Here is a 19,632-nt window from a genome sequence, read left to right as displayed (position 1 = left end):
AGGAGCTCAAACATTCAAATACATTGGTATGCATGTACGTGTGTGTGTGTGTGTGTGTGTGTGTGTGTGTGTGTGTGTCTGTGTCTGTGTCTGTGTCTGTGTCTGTGTCTCTCTGTCCTGGAGGAGCGTGGTTCTGAAGCTTCAGACAGGAAAAGGAAATTCCCCTTCCCAGGGCCCCAACCAGTCTGTCTGCATGATATTACACAGGAGACTTCGAAAAATGTTAAGCTTCCTTGAGAAAAAAGTAAACATAAAATTAAAAAGAATTGGTTTTCCTTTAAGACCCTCACCCTTAAAAACAGGGTTTCACCAGGCTGGCCCCAGACTCTCAGAGATCCTGCCTCCTGAGTGCTGGGGTTGGAGGGGTATGCCACCACCCTTCCTTTTATTTATTTATTTTAATGAAAATATATTCCTGGGATGGACAGATGATTTAGAATTTCTTTTCCCCTAGCAAACAGGAGTCTCTGGAAATACGTAGCGTCACAGGCATTACATGAAAACCAGAGTCTTAGAATGACAGCCCGCTACCCTAGCAATCAGAGGGCAGTAGAAGTCAGCAGGATTGTAAGGCAAAGGGCTTGATGGGAGCGCTGTGTCTGCTGCCGGGCTGCCAGGTATGCATCCTGACCCTTGCAAGCTGTGGAACGCAGCAGGTGCAGCATGGCGGAAGCAAGCCCAGGCAGCGGGCGTACGTGAGCCTGAGCGGGGCGGGCCATTTATCAGCACGATGTGGCCACGCTACAGCTCCATCTCTCTCTTTCCACACTGTAAAGCCTGAGAAATTTGCACGGCCCCAGCCCTCGCTCTGCCGGGACCCCTGCTGCATGCAGGTTCAGCTGGGCCATTTCAGTTCGCCCACGCAGGACGTCTGATGCCAACGGACTGGACGGCTGCACTGTGCGTGAATGAGGCGCCTCGTGAATAATGCATGTGACACCGATTATGCAAATCCCCGGGTTCTTACATTTTCAGCCAGCACACCACAATGGGCTGTTTGGGGGCCCTCTGAGGTCCTGTTCTACGGTTTTGTGTCTGTTCTGCAGGACCTTGGCTGCCAAATCCCAGGCGGCACCTTGGGAAGAAGTGGGCTCCTTAGCAAGCCCAACCTCCTATCATTCCTTCAGCTGCCCTGGCGGGCTTAGTGCAAAAGTGCCCCCCATCTTCTGCCTGAGGTAGCCCGTGGCACACGCATGTGGATCTTGTGATGTTTAATTCAAAGGGATGAGTGTGAACAGCTGTGTTGGGGGCTGCTTTCATTGCCGGGTGGGGCTTGGCTTCTACAATGACTCCTCACCCCTCAGCGGAGCTTCCTGGAAGGGGAGGGGCCCCCTTTTCTCATGTCTTGGCCTCCTTAGAGCTCAAACACACACACACATACACACACACACACACACACACACAGAGTCACATCCATGTTGATGTACACAGAAGAGTCATGAGTGTGCCTATGCCAACACAGACACATACACTGTTACAGTCACACACATACATGCATAGGCAAGCATGTCCATTGTTATGCATATTTGAACACTTATGCACACAGTCATATACATGCAAACACTCATGTACATACATGTGCATACACATACATGCGCACACACATGACATGCAGCTCCAAAGTCGAAGAAGATAAGTTACAAGGGGAGTGCTGGGAACAAGCCCACACACAGTACAGGAGTCAGGGGACACGCTTGGGGCCATGGTGCAGTCCTCTTCACCAGCTACCGTGCGACTCTCAACTCTGTTCTCACTTTTCTTCCTCTTCTAGACAGGGGCTCATCTCATGTGGCTCGGTGTGGCTGCACACTCTTAACCCTTCTGTCTGTACCTCCTGAGTGCTGGGCTCCCTGGCAGGCATCACCACACCCGGTTTATTCAGTGCTGGGGATCTGGGCCAGGGTTTTATGAATGCCAGGCAAGCACTCAACCAGCCGAGCTACATCCCGTCCCCAGCCCCAGGCTCTCAACCCACTGAGGCTCCGTCTCTTCATCTGGGAAAAACAAATCAGGACCATGGTCCTCACCGGGAAGGCCCCTTAATGGCATTAAGTAAATGGCTTTGTCTGCAAAGCCCTGGGCCGGGCCTGTGGAGGGTCATGAAGAGATGGTGGCAGTGGTAATTTCCTTGTCAGCCTGATCTGAGACTGAGGTCTGTTCTGTCTTAGCAAGAGCTGAGGGGGCTGCTGAGATGGCTACAAGGGCGAAGGCGTCTACTGCCAAGCCTGACAGCCTGAGTTTGATCCCCAGGACCCACACGGTGGAGGGAGAGAACCGACTTGTAAGAACTGTGCCTGACACCCACATGCATATTGTAGCACGTGCACACCCACGAGCGTACAGGCAATGACATTAACAGATGTAATCAAACACATGGACACTGGGGATCAGTGAGGTTAAAAACCTGCTTAGGATCTCAGAGCAGGCAGGCAGTAGAGTACAGAGTGCAGACCCCAAGTAGGTCTGCTGGCCATAAAAGCTATTCTGCCACCGTCTGCATTGTGGGGGGTCTTCCTGGAATTCTTATATTATTTCTATCTTTCTTTTTGGACTTTTGAGACAGAGTTTCCTGTGTAGCCCTGGCTGTCCTGAAACTCACTCTGTAGACCAGGCTGGCCTGGAACTCACAGAGATCCGCCTGCCTCTGCCTCCCAAGTGCTGGGATTTAGGCGCGCGCCACCTCTCCCAGCTGTCCTATCTTTCCAAGGGGCCGGTGGCTTACCCTCTGCTGCTTGAAGGCCCTGTTGAGTCTCTTTTCCTGGTACAGCAGCTGCTCTGTGCGCTCCAGGGCCTCCTTCAGTAGCGCCTTCTCCTCTGCTTCTTTGTAGACGTCATCCTCCAGCTTCGCCACCTGCGTCTGGTACATCTGAAGGGACACTTTGCTCTGCCTGGGTGCGCGGAGAGACAGAGTCCCTTTGCCCCTCACTGTCCCCACTCACCATCAAGGCCCCAACCTCTCTAGATCCTTCCACATGGGGTTGACTTAGTGAGACTGCACCAAAGACTTGGGGACTAGAGTGCAGCACCCATGGGACATGGACAGCGTTGGATGGCTCAGGGGGTACCACTGGCCTGCCCAAGGCTCTAGGGTGTGGGTGGGAACCTGCAGTCTTCGGGAAAAGATGGACCCTCAAAGTCACATGAGTGCTGACTCAAGGTGTGTGTGTGTGTGTGTGTGTGTGTGTGTGTGTACACCAACTTATGTGAGTGTGGATGTTCACTCCTGGGGGCTGGAGGATAACCTCAGGTATGTGTCCTTTAACATTGTTGAAGGCAGGATCTCTCTGTTGCTTTTCTGTTTTCTATGCCATTTCTGCCTCCCATCTTCCCATTGGAGCACTGGAATCGTAGACCCCCCTACTACTGCTTTCTTGTGGATTCCGGGGATCCAAATTCAGCTTCTCACCCTTGTGGGACAAGTGTTTTACCTATAGCACCATCACCAGCCTTTTGTTATTTTGAGACAGGGTTGTATGTCGCCCAGGTTTGCTTTGAACTTGTGCAGTAGAGGAGGACCTTGAACTCCTGATCCTCCTGCCTCTACCTCCTGAGTGCTGGGGCTACAGATGTGACCAACAGTGGCAAGTTTTATGCACTGCTGGGGATGGGACCCAGGGCTTCGTGCGTGCACGGCTCCAGAAGGTCATGTTCCCCCCAGTTAGTGTTTTCACTTAATCTGCATCCTGGCCTCTGATTGTCCCAGCCCAGCAGTGTGTGGCCGTCCCTGCTTCGGCAGGGGACACGTGTGGTACCTGAGCTGTTCCAGCTCCTGCTCCCGTCCTCTCAGGAGTTCTTCTTTCCTCTGGAGTCGGGTCTTGAGCTGAGTGATCTTATCAAACACCAGGTCCAGGTCCTTCTGCCGGAGGTGGTTGACCCTCTCCCGCTCTTTGGGCGAGAGGTGCTTCAAGTTCACATGGCCGGACATGTCTTTGATGTTCATCAGGCTGCCGAGCGTCCTGCTCATGTCCATGTACTGCAAGGAGACGGGTTGCTGGTAAGAGCAGCGCCAGAGGCTACATGGAGGCCATCAGGAGGCTGACGTCTGATTCTAGCTCATTCTTTGTAGCCGTAGGAAGCAAACGAGTATGTTGGAAGTGATGGCAGTTAGGTCTTTCATTTACCCCATAGCCACGTACAATAAGTCTTTTCCAGAACGGGTGGAAAATGACAACAGAAATTAACACTCATTCTAACGGCGGAGCTTTCGAGGGATTGGGCTATGTGCCGATTCCTGACCCATGCTGGGTAGCAGCCGGGGCTTGCCGAGATTTTAGAACAACACAGTATGGCTCAGAGGTTGATACTTAGTAAACAGCCCTGTGGTTAACAATGGTGATGATGTATAGGGACCAGTGCTGGGCAGAAAGGAAGGGGAAGAGAGAGGGACAGCGTGTGCGCGTGCACACACACACACCAGCTTCTCACTGAGGTCTAAGGCGTCTGAAGCATCTGCTTTCATGGACTTCTCGATGGCCAAGTTGGAGCCCATGCTGAAAAGGCCAGTCTGAGGCTGAAATAAAAGAGAAACGAACACTCTCTTGGTGTCCCGTCATTGGCGTCAGCCACGGGGAAGCTAGGACCCCGTGTGACTGTGGAAGAGAGGTCCCACGGGTTTCTTATCTCTATCCCTGACCATCTAGTTCCAACTTGCTTATTGGCTTTGTTATATGTGTGCCCGTTCCTCCTCTGATGCCTTCCCTCTAGAACAGTGTCTCTGGGCTGGGTTACGTTTGTGCCCTACTTTCCCAGGTTGCTTAGTGGCGTCTATGGTCACCTGAAGGAGGCAAGTGCTATTGACATCCCGTGGGAGGGTGATGAGGCTGCCATGAACAAGACAGTCCCCAGTCAAACTGGCTGGGAGTCATCTGACCCCAGATACTCTGTGTGTGGAGAGGGAGGCCAGAGGCCGATCTCAGGTGCCATTTCTCAGGAGCTGTCTGACCTCCATCGTGTTCTTGGATACAGTCTCTCATCAGGTCCTGAGGCTCGCTGATCCCCAGAAATTCTTCTGTCTTTACTTCCCCAGCATTGGGATTGTGAGTGCACACTACAGAACTCAGGTTTTTGTTTTGTTTTGAGACAGGGTTTCACTGTGTACCTCTGGCTGGTCTGGACTCACTATGTAGACCAGGCTGGCCTAGAAATCACAGAAGATCTACCTGCCTGTGTCTCGCAAGTGCTGGGATTAAAGGCGCATGCCACCATGCTCCCCCATTTTTAATGTATGTTCTGGGGATCAAGCTCAAGTCATGTTTATATGGCAATTACTTTGCCAACTAAGGCATCCCAGCCCTTGAACCCAAATATTGTGTCAGTGTTGAGAAGCCCCGGCCTAAGTGACAAGCTCCATAGAGATGGGAACCATGTCGCTGCTTATGTATACTTGACTCCTGTGCCTAGCGTGGCACTCACTGGCCATACACAGATAAAGATGTGCCTGAGGAACAAGTCACAATGTGTTCTCCTTTTGTTAGATGAACCTCGTTTCCACACAGCAGAAATGAGTCTTGCAGAAGATGTGGCCCAAGTGTCCCCTAGGTGGGTGAGGGTCCCTGGACTGTTTCCTGAGATGGTGTAGGCTGGACATATGCCCTCCATCAGCCAGTTGACCTCTGGGAGCTCTCACTGGAAGCATGGGACAGCAGCCAGGCCAGACAGAGAATTTGGAGAGCCACGAGTAACTGTCATATCAGGACTCAAGTGGACTTTAGTATCCAGTAGGCACGCCATGGACATCTTGGTTGGTCCTTAGCATCTGGAGGTGCTACCACGTGACCCCTGAAGACCAGAATAGCACCAAAAAATCCTGACCAGAAAACCAAAAAAGGCTTGACAATTGGTAAGAGTGGACACTATTATATATTGAGATAAGACTCTGTGTGTGTATGTGTGTGTGTGTGCACATGAATGATGTATGTATGTATGTACAAGTGTGTGTAACTCATATGTGTGTATGTGTGTGTGCACATGAATGATGTACGTATGTACAGGTGTGTGTAACTCATGTGTGTGTGTGTGCACATGAATGATGTATGTATGTATGTACAGGTGTGTGTAACTCGTGTGTGTGTGTGTGTCTGTCTGTGTGTGTGTGTGTGTGTGTGTGTGTGTGTAGGCCAGAGGAGGCTGGGTGACCTGTTCTGTCACTCTTTACCTTCCTCCCTTGAATCAGGATCTCTCACTGAACCTGGAGAGAGACTGGCAGCCAGCAAAGCCCCAGTGATCCTCCTGTCGTCTCCTATAATGCTGGGGTTGGAGGTGGGTGTGTGGCCACACCCTGCGTTTTCATTGCACACTGGGAATTTGAACTCAGGTCATCATGTTTGAAGAGCAAGTGCTTTCACCCACTGAGCCATCTCCCCTGGCCTGACGGGGAGGGCATCTTTGCAGATGATGTCCTCTGTGCCTCCCTCTCCAGGATTCCCCTTTTCATCCTTCTCTGCAGACCGGCAGAGTGTCAGGGGAAGACAGTCAGGGACACATCCTCCTGTATCTCTGTGACCTTGGATGAGGTACTTGACTTCTGAAACCCTAATTCTTAACCTGTAAAATAGGGGCAGTGGACCTGCTGCAGCCCAGCGGCTGCAAGGATGGGTTCACCGAGCTGGTGAAGTGCTCAGCTCGAGTCCAGCACACAGCAAGCACTCCATCTGTGGGGGCTTTTCCTCCTTGCTCCCGACTGTGGATGATCAAGGGTTTTAAAAACAGAGTTGGAAGGTTCCCTGCTGTGTAATGGCAGTGGTGGATCAGCTGCAAGGGGAAGGCCTGTCTGGGAAGCCATGAGATCTGGCTGACCTCCCATCTGGAGACCGTCCCTCCATACCCAGCCCTGGGGACTGTGTGTGTGATGCTTGTTGAGAAACTCAGCTCACCTCAAAGACCTTCATCTCCAACCCTAGTGAATGCCCAGAAAGATAATTAGACAGGGTATTGGTTCAGATAGGGGAACTTTGTTGTTCATTCTAGAAGCTTCCATGTGCTTTATTCAGTTGTGTCAGCCAGTGTGCAGTCAGTGGATCCTGTCCACTCTCAGGTGCCATCGACGACTTAGTCTAACATCCTTCAGGTCATAAAGGCCACTTTCAATGTCACAGTTAATCATTCCTGGGAACCTTGGCACCTAAGGTCCCACTCCTTCCTTTGATAGTACTATTTAGGGATAACAGTCACCTATTATTCAGTATAAATTCTGAGTCAGGCTCTAGAGGAAGTTAATCTTGACTTTTGTTGTTGTTGAGAGTCTTAAGTAGCCTGGACTAAAATTTGGCATGTCGTCAAGCACAGCCTACACCCCTGGTCTTCCTGCCTATACTCCTGAGTCCTGGGATGACAGGCGTGTGTCACCACACTTGGCTGTCCTTTCAGGTTCTCCCCAAAGCCTTCCTGGAGGACATAGCATTCAGTCTGGGCTCTCTCATCTCAGTTCCCTTCCGCCTGGACATGTGCACGTCTTTCAGTTTATAAGAACAGCAGACCCGGGCAAACTCGTGGCATAGCCTCATCAGTCAGCCTAGTGGACATTTTCTGCAGGATGTGACATCTCCTAGGAACAGGAGGGGCCCTTTGTGCTTCAGGGGCCAGTTCGGCCCAGAGTCAAAGCAATGGCAGACTGCGCTCTGCATATGGAGGCCACTGTCTGTGCTAAGATGCAATGACTCACTGGCGTGTGCATGTGCAGACACCTGCTCCTCAGGGAGGCCCTGGCCCTGAACCTGCAGCACACTGACTTGCAGCTCAGCTCCCATCAGCCCTAACGCCCGCCCTCTCGTGTCAGTCACTGCAGAGACAAACGATTTGTGGTTACCGATTGGATCTCTATTCTTGAGAGAGTCGTCAAGTCAGGCTTTGCGTCTAATAACATTTTCTGTACATTTTTTTCCATTCTGAGGGTCTTTAGTTCTAGGAATGATTCATTCGCGTGGTCCTTATGATCTACAAAAGAAACAATTTAGACTCAGGAAGACATCACTTCACATCGTCACTGTGGTTACAACTTACAGGGCACTTACCACAGGGCCGTTTTAATCCTCCCGACCTCTCTGGCAGATGAGGAAACCAAGGCCTAGAGAGATTAAACGATTTGCCCAAGGCCACACAGTGAGTGTGAGGCTTTGGCCACAAAGCTGTCACTGCAGAGGTGAACTTCACCTAAGGCCTTTCAGGCACAAAGATGGAGATGGGACTTCTCCTGGGACACCCGGTACCCAGTATCTTGCTCAGTCACCAGCTGCCCGTTCTGAGTCAGTTCCGGCCTTTCGGAATGGGGTACTCTTAAGAGGCGCCCCCCAGGGCTCATCTTCAGGTAGCGTTAGACCATGACAAAGACCCCACCAGGTCACAGCGAAATGAGGAGGAGGACAGTAGTGCGTTTTTCATGTCCTATTTTATTTAACATCAGGGCCTGCTCTTGACTCTGAGGCGGGGCCTGGCCTGTCACTGTTAGTGTTTTAATGTCTTCCTGGTTATGAGATGACATCCCGGCCAATCAGCCAGTCCCCAAGGTGCACACCAGGCTCTGGGGCCCCCAAGCTGGGACTAAGGATCAGAGAACTTACTGCAGGAGCTGGTCTTCTCCAGTTCTTTGATTCGCACTCGGAGTTCCGACAAGGCCTTCTTCTGCCGCTGGATGGTCTCCTCGTGTCGAGACCCTTTGCACTTGGCCCCCAGGTCACTGAAGGACGGCTCCTGCAGACAGGTTGGCACAGACAGCAGCTCCATAAGGGCCCAGCTATTTCCCTCAGATTCCCAGGGACATGAACAATGCCTGTTCAGCAGAGACCCTGCCATTCAGCACTTCTGGAAAATGTCACAAGAGTGTCAGCAGAGAAGGGGTGTCAACTTTTCATCACAAACATCAAGGCCCACGTATAAGGATTCCCAACTCCTCTTCCTACTTAGTGATACTATAAATAAAACATCCCCTAGACTCCTTCTCTGCAGGCTTTATTTCATCTTCTAGTGGTCTTTCATGCCTGTATCTCCATTTCCTTTCTTTCTTTCTTTCTTTCTTTCTTTTTTTTTTTTTGAGATAGAGTCTTTCTAAGTAGTCCTGGCTGTACTGGAACTTACTATGTAGACCAGGCTGGCCTTGAACTCAGAGATCTACCTGCCTCTTGAGTGCTGCTGGGTTTAAAAACGTGTGTCACCACACCCAGCTTTTGGAGGCTAGAAGAGGCCGTCAGGCTCCATGGAGGTGGAGTTACAGGTGGTTGGGAGCTGTCTGATGCAGGGAGCTGTCTGATGCAGGGAGCTGTCTGATGCAGGGAGCTGTCTGATGCAGGGAGCTGTCTGATGCAGGGGGCTGTCTGATGCAGGTGCTGGGAGTAGAATTCAAGGCCTGTGCAGGAGCCACAGGGGACTTAACTGCTGAGCTGTCTCTTCAGCCCCTCCAGTTCTAGCTCTAGGGGTGCAGTTTTACTGTTTTCTTCCCCGCTCTCCCCTTTTGTGGTGCGGAAGACGGAACCCGGTTCTTATGCAGAGTAAGTCCTCACTCTGTTGCTTAGCTATATGCCCAGCCCAGAAGGGCATTTTCAAAGAGATCTCACCCCCCCAGGCTTCCTTTTACACTGGTCACAAGGATGGTTTTCTCCTGTTTGCTTGGGGTACTGGGCAGCCTGGCACTTGGGTGGTCTGGAGAGACCTCTCTCCGAGACTCTAGGATCTCTAGAGTGGCCGGTGTAGCAGAACTTTCTATGACAATAGAATGTTCCATGCCTGCCTCATATAGTATGATAGCTGCTGGGCACATGTGGACCCCACAGGACCCTTAGAGACTAGAGTGAGGTTTACTCAGGGCACAGACAAGGAAAGTCTTTGAAGGGCATGATCCTCTTAAAGATGAACTCAGAAGAATTTAGGATTTTTTTTCCTGTAGAAAAATGAGGAGACGCACCCCAGTCATATGGAGTGCTTATCTGCCATGCTCAAGACCCCATCTCCAGTCCCAGAACTGTATAAACTGAACTGCGTGATGCATGCCCGTGATCCCAGCACTTGGGAGGTGGACATGGAGGGATCAGAAGTTCGAGGTCCTTCCTGGCCACATAGTGAGTTCGAGGCCAGGCTGGGTTACATGAGATCCTGCCTCAGTTCTTTAGTGATTCATGCAATCATTCATTCATTCACTCATTCCACACCTCAGCCTGCTAAACTTGCTCCAGGCTCTCAGGCTCCCTCAGTGAGTGACACAGGCAAACCCTTGCCGTCCTGAGCTTTATACCCCGTATGAGGAGACAGTGGGGGAGGGCACGTAGGGAGAGACCTATAAGACGGGACAAATGTCACACGGATAACTAAGTGGGGACCTGGGGTGGGGTGCTGAGAGTGATTTTCAGTTGTCAGACAGTTGCTAGGGGGAGGCCTCAGCCAAACTGGCAAGAATGGGAAGAAGCCGATGATCTGTCTTTTATAACTATTTTTAAAATAGCAACGCATGGTTCATTTTAGATTACAGCTATAGATACCGAAGACAGCATATATAGCCATGAGGTGAACCGAAATTATTAAAATTTTATAGAGCTAGGCATCTCTGTCTCTATTTCTTTTCTCTTTTAAAAATGTTTTTCCTTTAAAAATTTTTTTCTCTGAGACAGGATTCCACATAGTACAGGTTGCCCTCAAACTTCCTATGTAGCCAAAGATGCCCTGGAACTCCTGGTCCTCTCGTCTCCACCTCCTGAATGCTGGGATTTCAGGCACGCACTGCTGTGCTTAGCTTGTGTGGTATTCCAGTGTAGGTTTAAGGCTTTGTGTCTTCCACAAGCACCCTACCGACTGAGCTACATGCCCGGCCCTGTGTCAATCAATCCATTACATGCTATCCATATTCTCATTCATATTCATCGCCCCCGCCCCCTCTCCCCCTATGCTAGACACTGTTCCAGGCACCTCCGCCAAAGACCCACGCTAAGCTCTCCCGTGGATGTGAACTTTGCAAACCAGACAGATAACAGTTGAACATTAGACACCCTTGCATGAGTGAGTGAGACACCCGCCCGCAGACAGAGACCAGGGACAGAGAATCACTTGTTCTCTTCTGCTGACTCTGGTTGCTTCTTTAAAGCCAATAGGAATGATGGGTCCCAAGCTCTGAGCTAAGTCATACCGGCTCCCTGGGGGAGTGTTCAAGGCCCACCCGCTCCTCCTCCAAGGGCTTCAGCAATGCTGTCTGAGGCCCTTATGGGAACACTCTCTTCTCCTTGGCATTACACCGTTACTTCCTTCTGCTCCAAATTTGCCCCTGTGGAGGCCTCTTACCGCCAGTGCTAAGAGAGAGAGCCTCTTTCCCATGATGCTCTTATCTATTGTTCTTGTCAGTCTCCCTACCCCCATTGGACACAAGCCACGGTTATCTAGGAAGAGGGAACATCAAATGAGAAAATGCGTCTATCAGATTGGTCTGTGGGGCATCTTCTTGATTAATGATTGATACGGGAGGGGCTCGGGAGGGCCCAGCCCACTTCAGGTAGCGCTACCCCTGGGCAGGTGGTCCTGGGGTGTACAAGAAAGCAGAGTGGTGTGCTGGAGAGACGGTTCAGCAGTTAAGAGCACTGGTTGCTCTTCCAGAGGACCTGGGTTCAATTCCCAGCACCCACAGCTATCTATAGCTTCTGTTCCAGGGACTCTGATGCCCTCATACAGACATACCTGCAGGCAAAGCACCAATGTACATGAAATAAAAATGAAAGAAAGCAGGGTGAGCAAGCCAGGAAAAGCAAACCAGTAAGCAAGCAGCAATCCCCCATGACCTCTGCTTCACTCCCAGCCTCTGGTTCCTGGCTCGAGTTCCTACCCTGACATCCTCCATGATGAACTGTAAGCTGTAAGGTGACATGAACCCTTCCCTGGTCAGAGTGTTTATCATAGCGATAGAAAGCAAACTAGGACAGTCTCAAGTCCTGCCATAATAGTTCCTCAAGCCACCTGACCCCGCCTTGCCCCTAGGACCTTTTACTCTATACTGACTATTTCCTTTCTGCCTCCTTCTTTCCTGCACAGCACACAGGCTCCAGAGGGCAAAGCTTGCCTCCGGTGGAGACTGTGGTCCTCTCAGCAGGAGCACGGTATCCAAGATGTGCAGTCTGGAAGGAATGAGGGGTCTCCCCAGGTCTCTGATAGTGCCAGGGCTGCTGAAGGGACCTGACTAGTCTGGTGTGTTGTCCTGAAGCTGGATCACATCAGGGCTTGGCTCTGTTTCATTCACCTGCTGCAGGGCATCTGTTTGTCCTGGAAGGAGCCACCTGACGCTGCCCTGGGGCGGCAGGACAGGCTCAGCAGCCAGGCCGGGCTCCCCTAGTCTTCCATGGGAGAGGAAGCACCATGTGACCCTCCTCTCGCTCCTCTGGGAACTCACACTGAGAGAGGACATAGATTCTTTCTCATACAACTCTTGAGCCCTCTGACCCCCTTTGGCTTCGGAAACAGGAAGTCGCCTGGGCGAGGACCACTGTTCCAAGAAGGGATGCTTTTTGCCTTTTATCTTGCATCCTCCCTTCCCCATCAGCCTCAACTCTGATACAGAAACTAAAAGTCACCATTCAACAGGACTCCCCGTGGAACACGTGTGTGTGCGTGCGTGCGTGTGTGTGTGTGTGTGTGTGTGTGTGTGTGTGTTTTGTGTAGGGCACCTGTGAACCCTTCCCTGTCTTTAGCACAAGGCCCGATACACATCAGGTGCTCAGTAGTCTTCATGGGTCTTGCTTTGAGGGCTCAGGAGTCCAACAGGAGTGACTGACATTTCCTGTGCCCAGCAACAACGCTTCCAGCCACCTGGACCATTGCATTCCTCCTGGTTGCCCTGAGCAACGGGAGCCCCTTCTATTAATGTTCTCTGGACAGCACTCAGTGCCAGGGACAGCTGGCTGAACCTCAAGCCCTTTCATCCTGGCTGCCTGGAGCCCTGGCTGGCTGCTGTCTGGCAGGGGTAGTGTCTTTGTTGACACATTTGGCCTTGTTCCTTTTGCAGATGATTCATTCTCTGGTTTCCCAAAGTGAAAGGCAGAGGTTGTTCTGGACTGGACTCTAGGAATCGGAGGCTTCAAGGAACCACTGCACCCCCACAGACAGCCTACTAGGAATGACAACGGCAAATGCCACAGCACCAGCATGGGGAGTGGGGTGAGAGGGGGCGTGGCCGAGTGTGAGCATCAGCATTGAGGGTCACCTGGTGGAGGCTGTTCTCTCCCTGACACGATTCCTACTGGATGAGCATCTGCCACTTCCAGACAATCACACAGGGAGACCTATCAAGTGACTGCCGTGGTATGTGTGTGGGTCACATTAACTGCTCGGCTCTCTGGGAAGGTCATTTGGTTCTGTGCTGCACAGTTTAGGAAGCCCCTTGGCCCCAGCAACTTCACAGCCACACGTGAGTTCTACATCTGGGCAACTTACACTAATTACAGCACTAGGTTAAGGGGAGCACAGATGGACTCTCCGTCATCTGGGGACCGGCTGGATAAAATGGGCACGAAATGGAATTCTAAGCATCCACTCAAACAAACAAAGCAGACTTTTACAGACTTAGTTAAAACGAGGCAATCCAGTAGTGTTCGTGGGCTGGTGAGATGGGCTTAGTGGTTAAGAGCACTGCCGTGCAAACATTAGGGAACTGAGTTCAGATCCTAGCACTCATTTATGAAAACTAAGCAAGAGTGCATGCACCCATAACCCCAAAGCTGGTGGGGACGGGGGAGAGCTGACATAGAGATAGGTTTGCTCACCGTCTCTGCAGGAAAAGTAAGATGGTACACTCTAGGTTCAGCAAGGGACCCTGTCTCAAGGGTGATAAGACAGAGCCAGATAGCCAATGTCCTCCTTTGGCCTCTACACACACACACACACACACACACACACACACACACACACACGGGGGGGAGAGAGAGAGAGAGAGAGAGAGAGAGAGAGAGAGAGAGAGATATGAACCAATTGAAGAATTACCAGAAAATTTCCTACCAGCTGTGTTTGTGGATATGCATAAATAAAATGTATTTCCCAACCATTCTCAGAGGAGGGAATCAGTGCACAGTGACTTCCCTAGGGACACAGACTTTCTATGTAAAGGGGTGGGAATCCAACCCCAGGCCAACTTGATCCATGGTGGATAGCCAACCACTACTACAATTCACAATTGTAGGAAGACTTGGTGGCCTCAGGGGAGAACTGCTGGCACTGGCTCCGCTGTTGACAGTATAACCATGGAGACTATGATCCTGGGGCAGGACTCTGCCTTACCTTGTCATTTCATGGGAATGAACGATACTTTTAGAAGTCTTTAACCCTTGGGCTTTTGGTTGTCACCCAAAGCCTGAACCTGCATGGAGCCGTAGTCCTGCATGGAACCCCAGTCCTGCCCCAAGTCCCAGTCCCAGACACTGACCTCTTGCAAGTTGCAGCATGAATCTGGGTGCACTGGCTCTATCTGCCATGAGATGTCACACTTCTGACTCAGATTCCTAGGCTTCTGCTCCATGCTCAGGTGGGGTCTATGCTTCTCTTGGGAATCCCTGGGGCAGAGAGGGACATCACAGGCGTCAGGCAGCTCAGGGTTCATGAACCTTTGCATCCCTCCATAACCCGGAGGTAAAACTATTTTCACAGGTGGCCGAATTCTCCTAGACCTCCTGCATTTTAAGCTGAGCCAAAGTCACCTGGGAGGTTGCCCGTTTCCAAAACACAGCAGAGCTGTTTTAATTAACGAGTCTCTAAAGCAATGAAACACTATCACTCATTCACCCATCCGATTCAACCAGCATTTACTGAGCCCCCTCCTCTGTGCCAGATACCTCGGGGTGGTCACGCCACACGGACCCCTTCCCACACCTGAGCGCCTCCCTGAGGACCTTCAGCTCCCGGTCTTTCTTCTCCACCAGGCCGCTTGTCTGGGCCGCCTTCGCTTTGAGCATGCTCAGCTCAATGCTCTGCTGTTGTACCAGGGCCATGTGTCGCTCCAGCTCCATCTTCTGCTTCTCACTGAGTTCCCCTGGGAGTGACAGGAAAGCGGCGAGTGGTTCTCCACCTCAGATCTGTGTCACGGCCTGTCTGACAGCCCCATGAGATCCATGAGGCAGGTTTGCCCCAGGGTTCTCAGGGGCCCAAGTGCCCCCTAGGAGCTCCGTCCAGAGCCTCAGCATGTGACAGTGGGCAGCACAGTAAGCTCCCTGCTTCTGCCTCACCATGGGGCTATACAGCACCTGCTGTCAGGGCCCTACCTGTCAGGCACTCTGGCCAGTATCAGCTACCTGCTTCTGAGCCTTTCTGTTTATTTGTTTGTTTTCAGACAAGGTCTCATGTATCCTAGGCTGGCCTCCAACTCTTTATATAGCCAACGATGACCTTAAATTTCTAAACTTCCTGTGCTGGGCTCACAGGTGTGTGACTCCAGCTCACTTTCACTTAGTGCTGGGATTTGAACCCCGGGTCCTCATGCAGTCTAGGCAAAGCACTCCAACTGGGCCACATACCCAGCTGCCTCTGTATCTTTTTGCCCAGGGGGTGTTCTCAGGCTCCTGGAGTCTTCTGGGCTATGTTCCTGCCAGGTACAACAGTGTTCCATCCACAGCTGGCATGCAGCTGTCCCCGCTCCTAGCTCTCTCTGGTAGAATTAGTTCCGGGCACCTCAGTGTCCTCTTGATTGACAGCCTACCACACTTCATTTTGCTTTCCCTTTGGCTCAAGCTCTACTTCACTGGCAGCGTTCACGGGGGTTATGGCTTGAACGGGCAGGCTGTGGTGGAGTTCCAGTTTCAGGGTCTGCTGCCGGGAGAACACACACTAAGACCTTTGCACTGCCTTAACTCTTCAGTTGCAGGCCACAGGGGAATTACCCTTGGCACCCCCACTTTCCAGGACCTAATGGTGATCGGGGTCTAGAACTGGGCTCTGACTCATACGCCGCACTATCTCTCTCCTTCCTATCAGAAACCATAGGAATGGACTCAGGGAACAAATAGTCCCGAGGGTTTGGGGATGCTGGCGATGGGTGAGACAGTCCCCTTCCCTCCATCCTCCTCCTCTCCCCTTTCCACCTTCTGCTTCCGGAATCTAGTTTTGCTGCCTCTCACATCCTATCTGCCTGGGCTCTTTGTCCTGCCAGAGGCTGGGGACGGGCATGGGAAAGAGGAAGAGGCCATGTGAAGCAAGAGAAGATGGAGAAATACAATGAAAGGAAGACTGAGGTACGGGAGGGACTGAGCCGCCATGTGCGCCATGCAGTGGGGTGCGTGACACCACGCTTTCTCTCCCCTGCCCTGGGTGGCTGATGAGGAAGGAGGTGAGAGGTCTTTTTGCATGATGAAGAGGAGGCTTGTGGGGCCCCTTCCCACTGCACCCAGGCTCATGCAACGGGCCAGCCTGAGGGACCTCACTACTGCCCTCCCAGGGGTGGAGACTGCTCAGCATTAGAAGATGTTGGTGCTCAAGGTCCACCAGTGTGTGTGATCCCCGGGTGACGGGGGCTGCAGGCACACAGAAAACAAACAGGTCCGTGAGAGGCTCTGAGCCCGAGGCTGCTGACTCTGCCTCCACTTCCTTTCTGAGAGGGTCAGGGTGTCAAGTGACCCAGGAACTCAGACCAACCTCTCAGATCTGACATCCTGCCGTGGGCTTCGTTGAGGTCTGTCCTCAGCCTCATGATGATCTCTTGCTGAGACAGGATTTCCTTCTGAGCGGTCAGTAAGTCATCTCTGTAATTAAACAACAACAGCTGTGCTCAAAGTCCCTGGTGACTCCTGAGAGGGACTGGAAAGAAGGGCCCAGAGAAAAGGCTCAAAATACCTAGGGATGGACCTTGGGACCTCAGCCCAGTCAGGGAAGAGGCAGTCTTTAAATACTCAAAAGGAACACCATTTTGATGCACCGTAGCACACTTTGAGACAGACCAAAGGGTCTGAGCTGAGGTCCATGTGGCTCTAGTGAGGGTGTCGTCTGCCCCTGCATGGGACCTGCCGATTGACAAGCCAGTGGGTTTTGTGGAAAGAGGGTGGAAGACTATGGGGGCGCGTTCAGGGCTTCCATGAGGATGGGAGTGAAGAGGGGCAGACAAGGAGGGCTTTCTGTCTGTTCACCGGCATGCTGGGATCCTGGGCACTGGGGACCAGGCAATAAAGGAGAAACAGAAATGGTGAGCAGATGGATGGCATGTTTGACACCATGAGAATTGCTATCCCTGCTGGAAGGGTGTTCCACAGGATAGGCACTCACTGGGGACCACAGCATGTAGGCCTGTGAGGGAGAGGGCAGTAAATAGAAGCTGGGTTGTACCTTTGAGGGAGTATGAGGGACCTGGATGGGATACATACTTTTGTGTGCACTTGTATCAGGGGAGGATGATACTGGGTAGAAGGTAGTATTGAGGCCTGTCCCTTGACACGCTCTAGCAAAGCTCAGAGGTTTTGGAGGTCCAGGGTCAACACACACATACACACACACGTGAGACAGAGGCACCCATGTGAAAAATTGTATGTGTATGTGTATATATATATACATACAAACATGAGCATGTTCATGCACGCGCACACACACACACACACACACACACACACAACATGGGTGCCTCTGTCTTTCTTGGAATGAAGATTTAGCACCTCCTTGCTTACATACTGCTCTTCAGTAGCCTTCTGGACTATTGTACTCATCGCCTGTTTAGTTTTTAATGGTACTAGATCCAGCCCAGGGCCTCAAACGTGTAAGGCCAGTGCTCTACCAATGAGCTACATTCCAAGCCCGGTTGGTGTTTCTGACTAGCCCACACTGGCCTCCTGTGCACACTTCTGAGCACTGGGATCACAGGTATGTGCCATCACACCTGGACATGGATGGGTTTTGTTCCTCCAAAAATTATCAGTTCCACGAGGTGCCATGGACTCCTTGACTGTTAGGGTTTGGAGAGGAGAGCTCATTAGCTACGGCCATTTAGTGCAATCCTTTTCTTCCTCCGTATATTTTATCTATTTATTTTGTATGTGTGTGTGTGTGCCACGCTGTACCTGTGGCAGTCAGAGGACGGCTTGTAAGACCCTGTTCTCTTTCCACCGTGTGGGTTCTGAGGATCACACTGGGGTTATCAGGATTGGTAGCGAGTGCCCTTTTTTGCCAAGGCATCTGGCAAACTGTTGACCCTTTCCAGAACTCTCCCCTGTAAGTGGTCTCCTCTGTCAGTGTGGCTCATAAGAATGAGATTCTTCCCAAGTAGGTGCAGGACAGAAAGCAAATCACAGAGTCTGCTCACAGTTGCCAAGCTGCAGGCATGTACCTCCTACAAATGCAGCCGCTCAGGAAGGCGGCCCTACACACCCAGGACTGCAAGGCCACCAAGGGTGGGCTTGTGAACTGGGCAGACAGCTGCCTGGGTCTCCCTGTCACATCATCCTCACTTGCAACTGGAGCTGAGAAATCTAGGCAACCCTGAGAACACAGATCTGGCCATGTTCCTGCTCCTCTAACGCGTTGAGACCCGCCCTGGTACTCACATCAGGTGGTCGCACGCTGCTTCCTTGGTGCTGCTGTCCAGTGGGGGTCCTGCGGAGGGCTCTAGGGGCGCTTCTTCCTTTTGAGCTGCATCAGAGGGGTTGTGTCAACATCATCACAGCCCTTTGGCAGTGGGCTTTCCCTTTCCCCTCTCCTGTGAACACGCTTGTGTCTCTCACAATGCACCATAGCGTTGTCTACCCCGAGAGTCCCCATGTGTATGGTGTAACAGGCCGAGGCTGTCTCTCTGTGTGTGAAGTCTGGATGTGGCTTGTGTCCTCTGACATGATGTGGTGGTGACATTTAATCCCCACTGTGAGGTTTAAGAAGGTGGAGACTTCATCTCACTGTTGACAGAGGAGTGAACAGATTAGATGAGACCATCATGGTGGAGCCCAGGGGACAGAGGGACAGAGACCGGACACATTCACATTCCTTGTCTCTTGTTCTTTTCTATCTTTCCCTATTTTTAAAAACAGAATCTCAGGTAGCCCAGGCTAGCCCCAAGCTCACTTTGTAGCTGAGGATGACTCTGAACTTCTGATCCTGCTGCCCCTGCCTCCCCAGTGCTGAGATTACAGGCATGCACCACTAGATTCCATTTATGTGGTGACAGATTGAACCCAGGGCTTCCTGCTTGTGAAGGCCAGCACTCTACCAACTGAGCCACACCCCTTGTCCCTTGACATGTGACACCCTGGGCTTTCTCAGGGCTCTGCTGGCAAAGCCGTCACCAGAAGTAGACCTTCCACCCAGAACCTACCCTCCAACTAAACATCTTTTCTTACTTGCCCACTCCTAGGACTGGGCCGGCAACAATGAAAAATGGGCTAATATGGCTGTGAGCTCTTCCTGGCTCCTGGGCGAGGCAGGGGTCACCAGTAGCATTTACAGACACGGAATGTATCTGTACAATATGAGAATGAGGGACCTGATGGCAATGGCCCAGCCAAGCTTCAAGAGGTGCAGCCTTATTGGTGGGCCACACCACCTGTCCTTTCCTCTTTCTAGATAAAGGCCTTAAAATAACTCATGTGTTCTAGCTCCCCGATTTCCCCACTCACTCCTCTGCCCACTGTCCTCTGCTCTCTGATTCTTACCCAATTGATTATTCACTTAACAGACATATCCAGTGCCTGTTCTATGGCCTACACTTACCTAAGGGCA

At 51.6% G+C, this 19,632-nt stretch overlaps 1 protein-coding gene across 10 annotated transcripts in view; it reads right to left on the bottom strand.

The window, feature by feature from the left end:
* Window positions 1-19,632, bottom strand: part of Fhad1 (forkhead associated phosphopeptide binding domain 1) — a 114,945-nt gene that overhangs the window by 11,707 nt on the left and 83,606 nt on the right. For 6 of the 10 annotated variants that reach the window (XM_040757481.1, XM_040757482.1, XM_040757483.1 and 3 more), the window contains 9 exons: window positions 18,468-18,552; window positions 16,576-16,682; window positions 14,821-14,980; window positions 14,378-14,504; window positions 8,556-8,685; window positions 7,805-7,932; window positions 4,415-4,510; window positions 3,753-3,973; window positions 2,723-2,888 (listed from right to left, as the gene is read on the bottom strand). In XM_040757481.1, coding sequence (XP_040613415.1) covers window positions 2,723-2,888; window positions 3,753-3,973; window positions 4,415-4,510; window positions 7,805-7,932; window positions 8,556-8,685; window positions 14,378-14,504; window positions 14,821-14,980; window positions 16,576-16,682; window positions 18,468-18,552 — 1,220 coding nt within the window. Of the gene's footprint in view, window positions 1-352; window positions 899-1,196; window positions 1,893-2,722; window positions 2,889-3,752; window positions 3,974-4,414; window positions 4,511-7,804; window positions 7,933-8,009; window positions 8,063-8,555; window positions 8,686-14,377; window positions 14,505-14,820; window positions 14,981-16,575; window positions 16,683-18,467; window positions 18,553-19,632 lie in introns of those variants that run through there. The other 4 variants (XM_040757488.1, XM_040757489.1, XM_040757487.1 and 1 more) reach the window with 4 other exon arrangements.

The sequence above is a fragment of the Mesocricetus auratus genome, unplaced genomic scaffold, assembly GCF_017639785.1.
Source record: "Mesocricetus auratus isolate SY011 unplaced genomic scaffold, BCM_Maur_2.0 Super-Scaffold_100014, whole genome shotgun sequence".
Taxonomy (NCBI): domain Eukaryota; kingdom Metazoa; phylum Chordata; class Mammalia; order Rodentia; family Cricetidae; genus Mesocricetus; species Mesocricetus auratus.
Note: the sequence above shows the minus strand (reverse complement) of the source record. Positions and strands in the feature narration are given on the sequence as shown.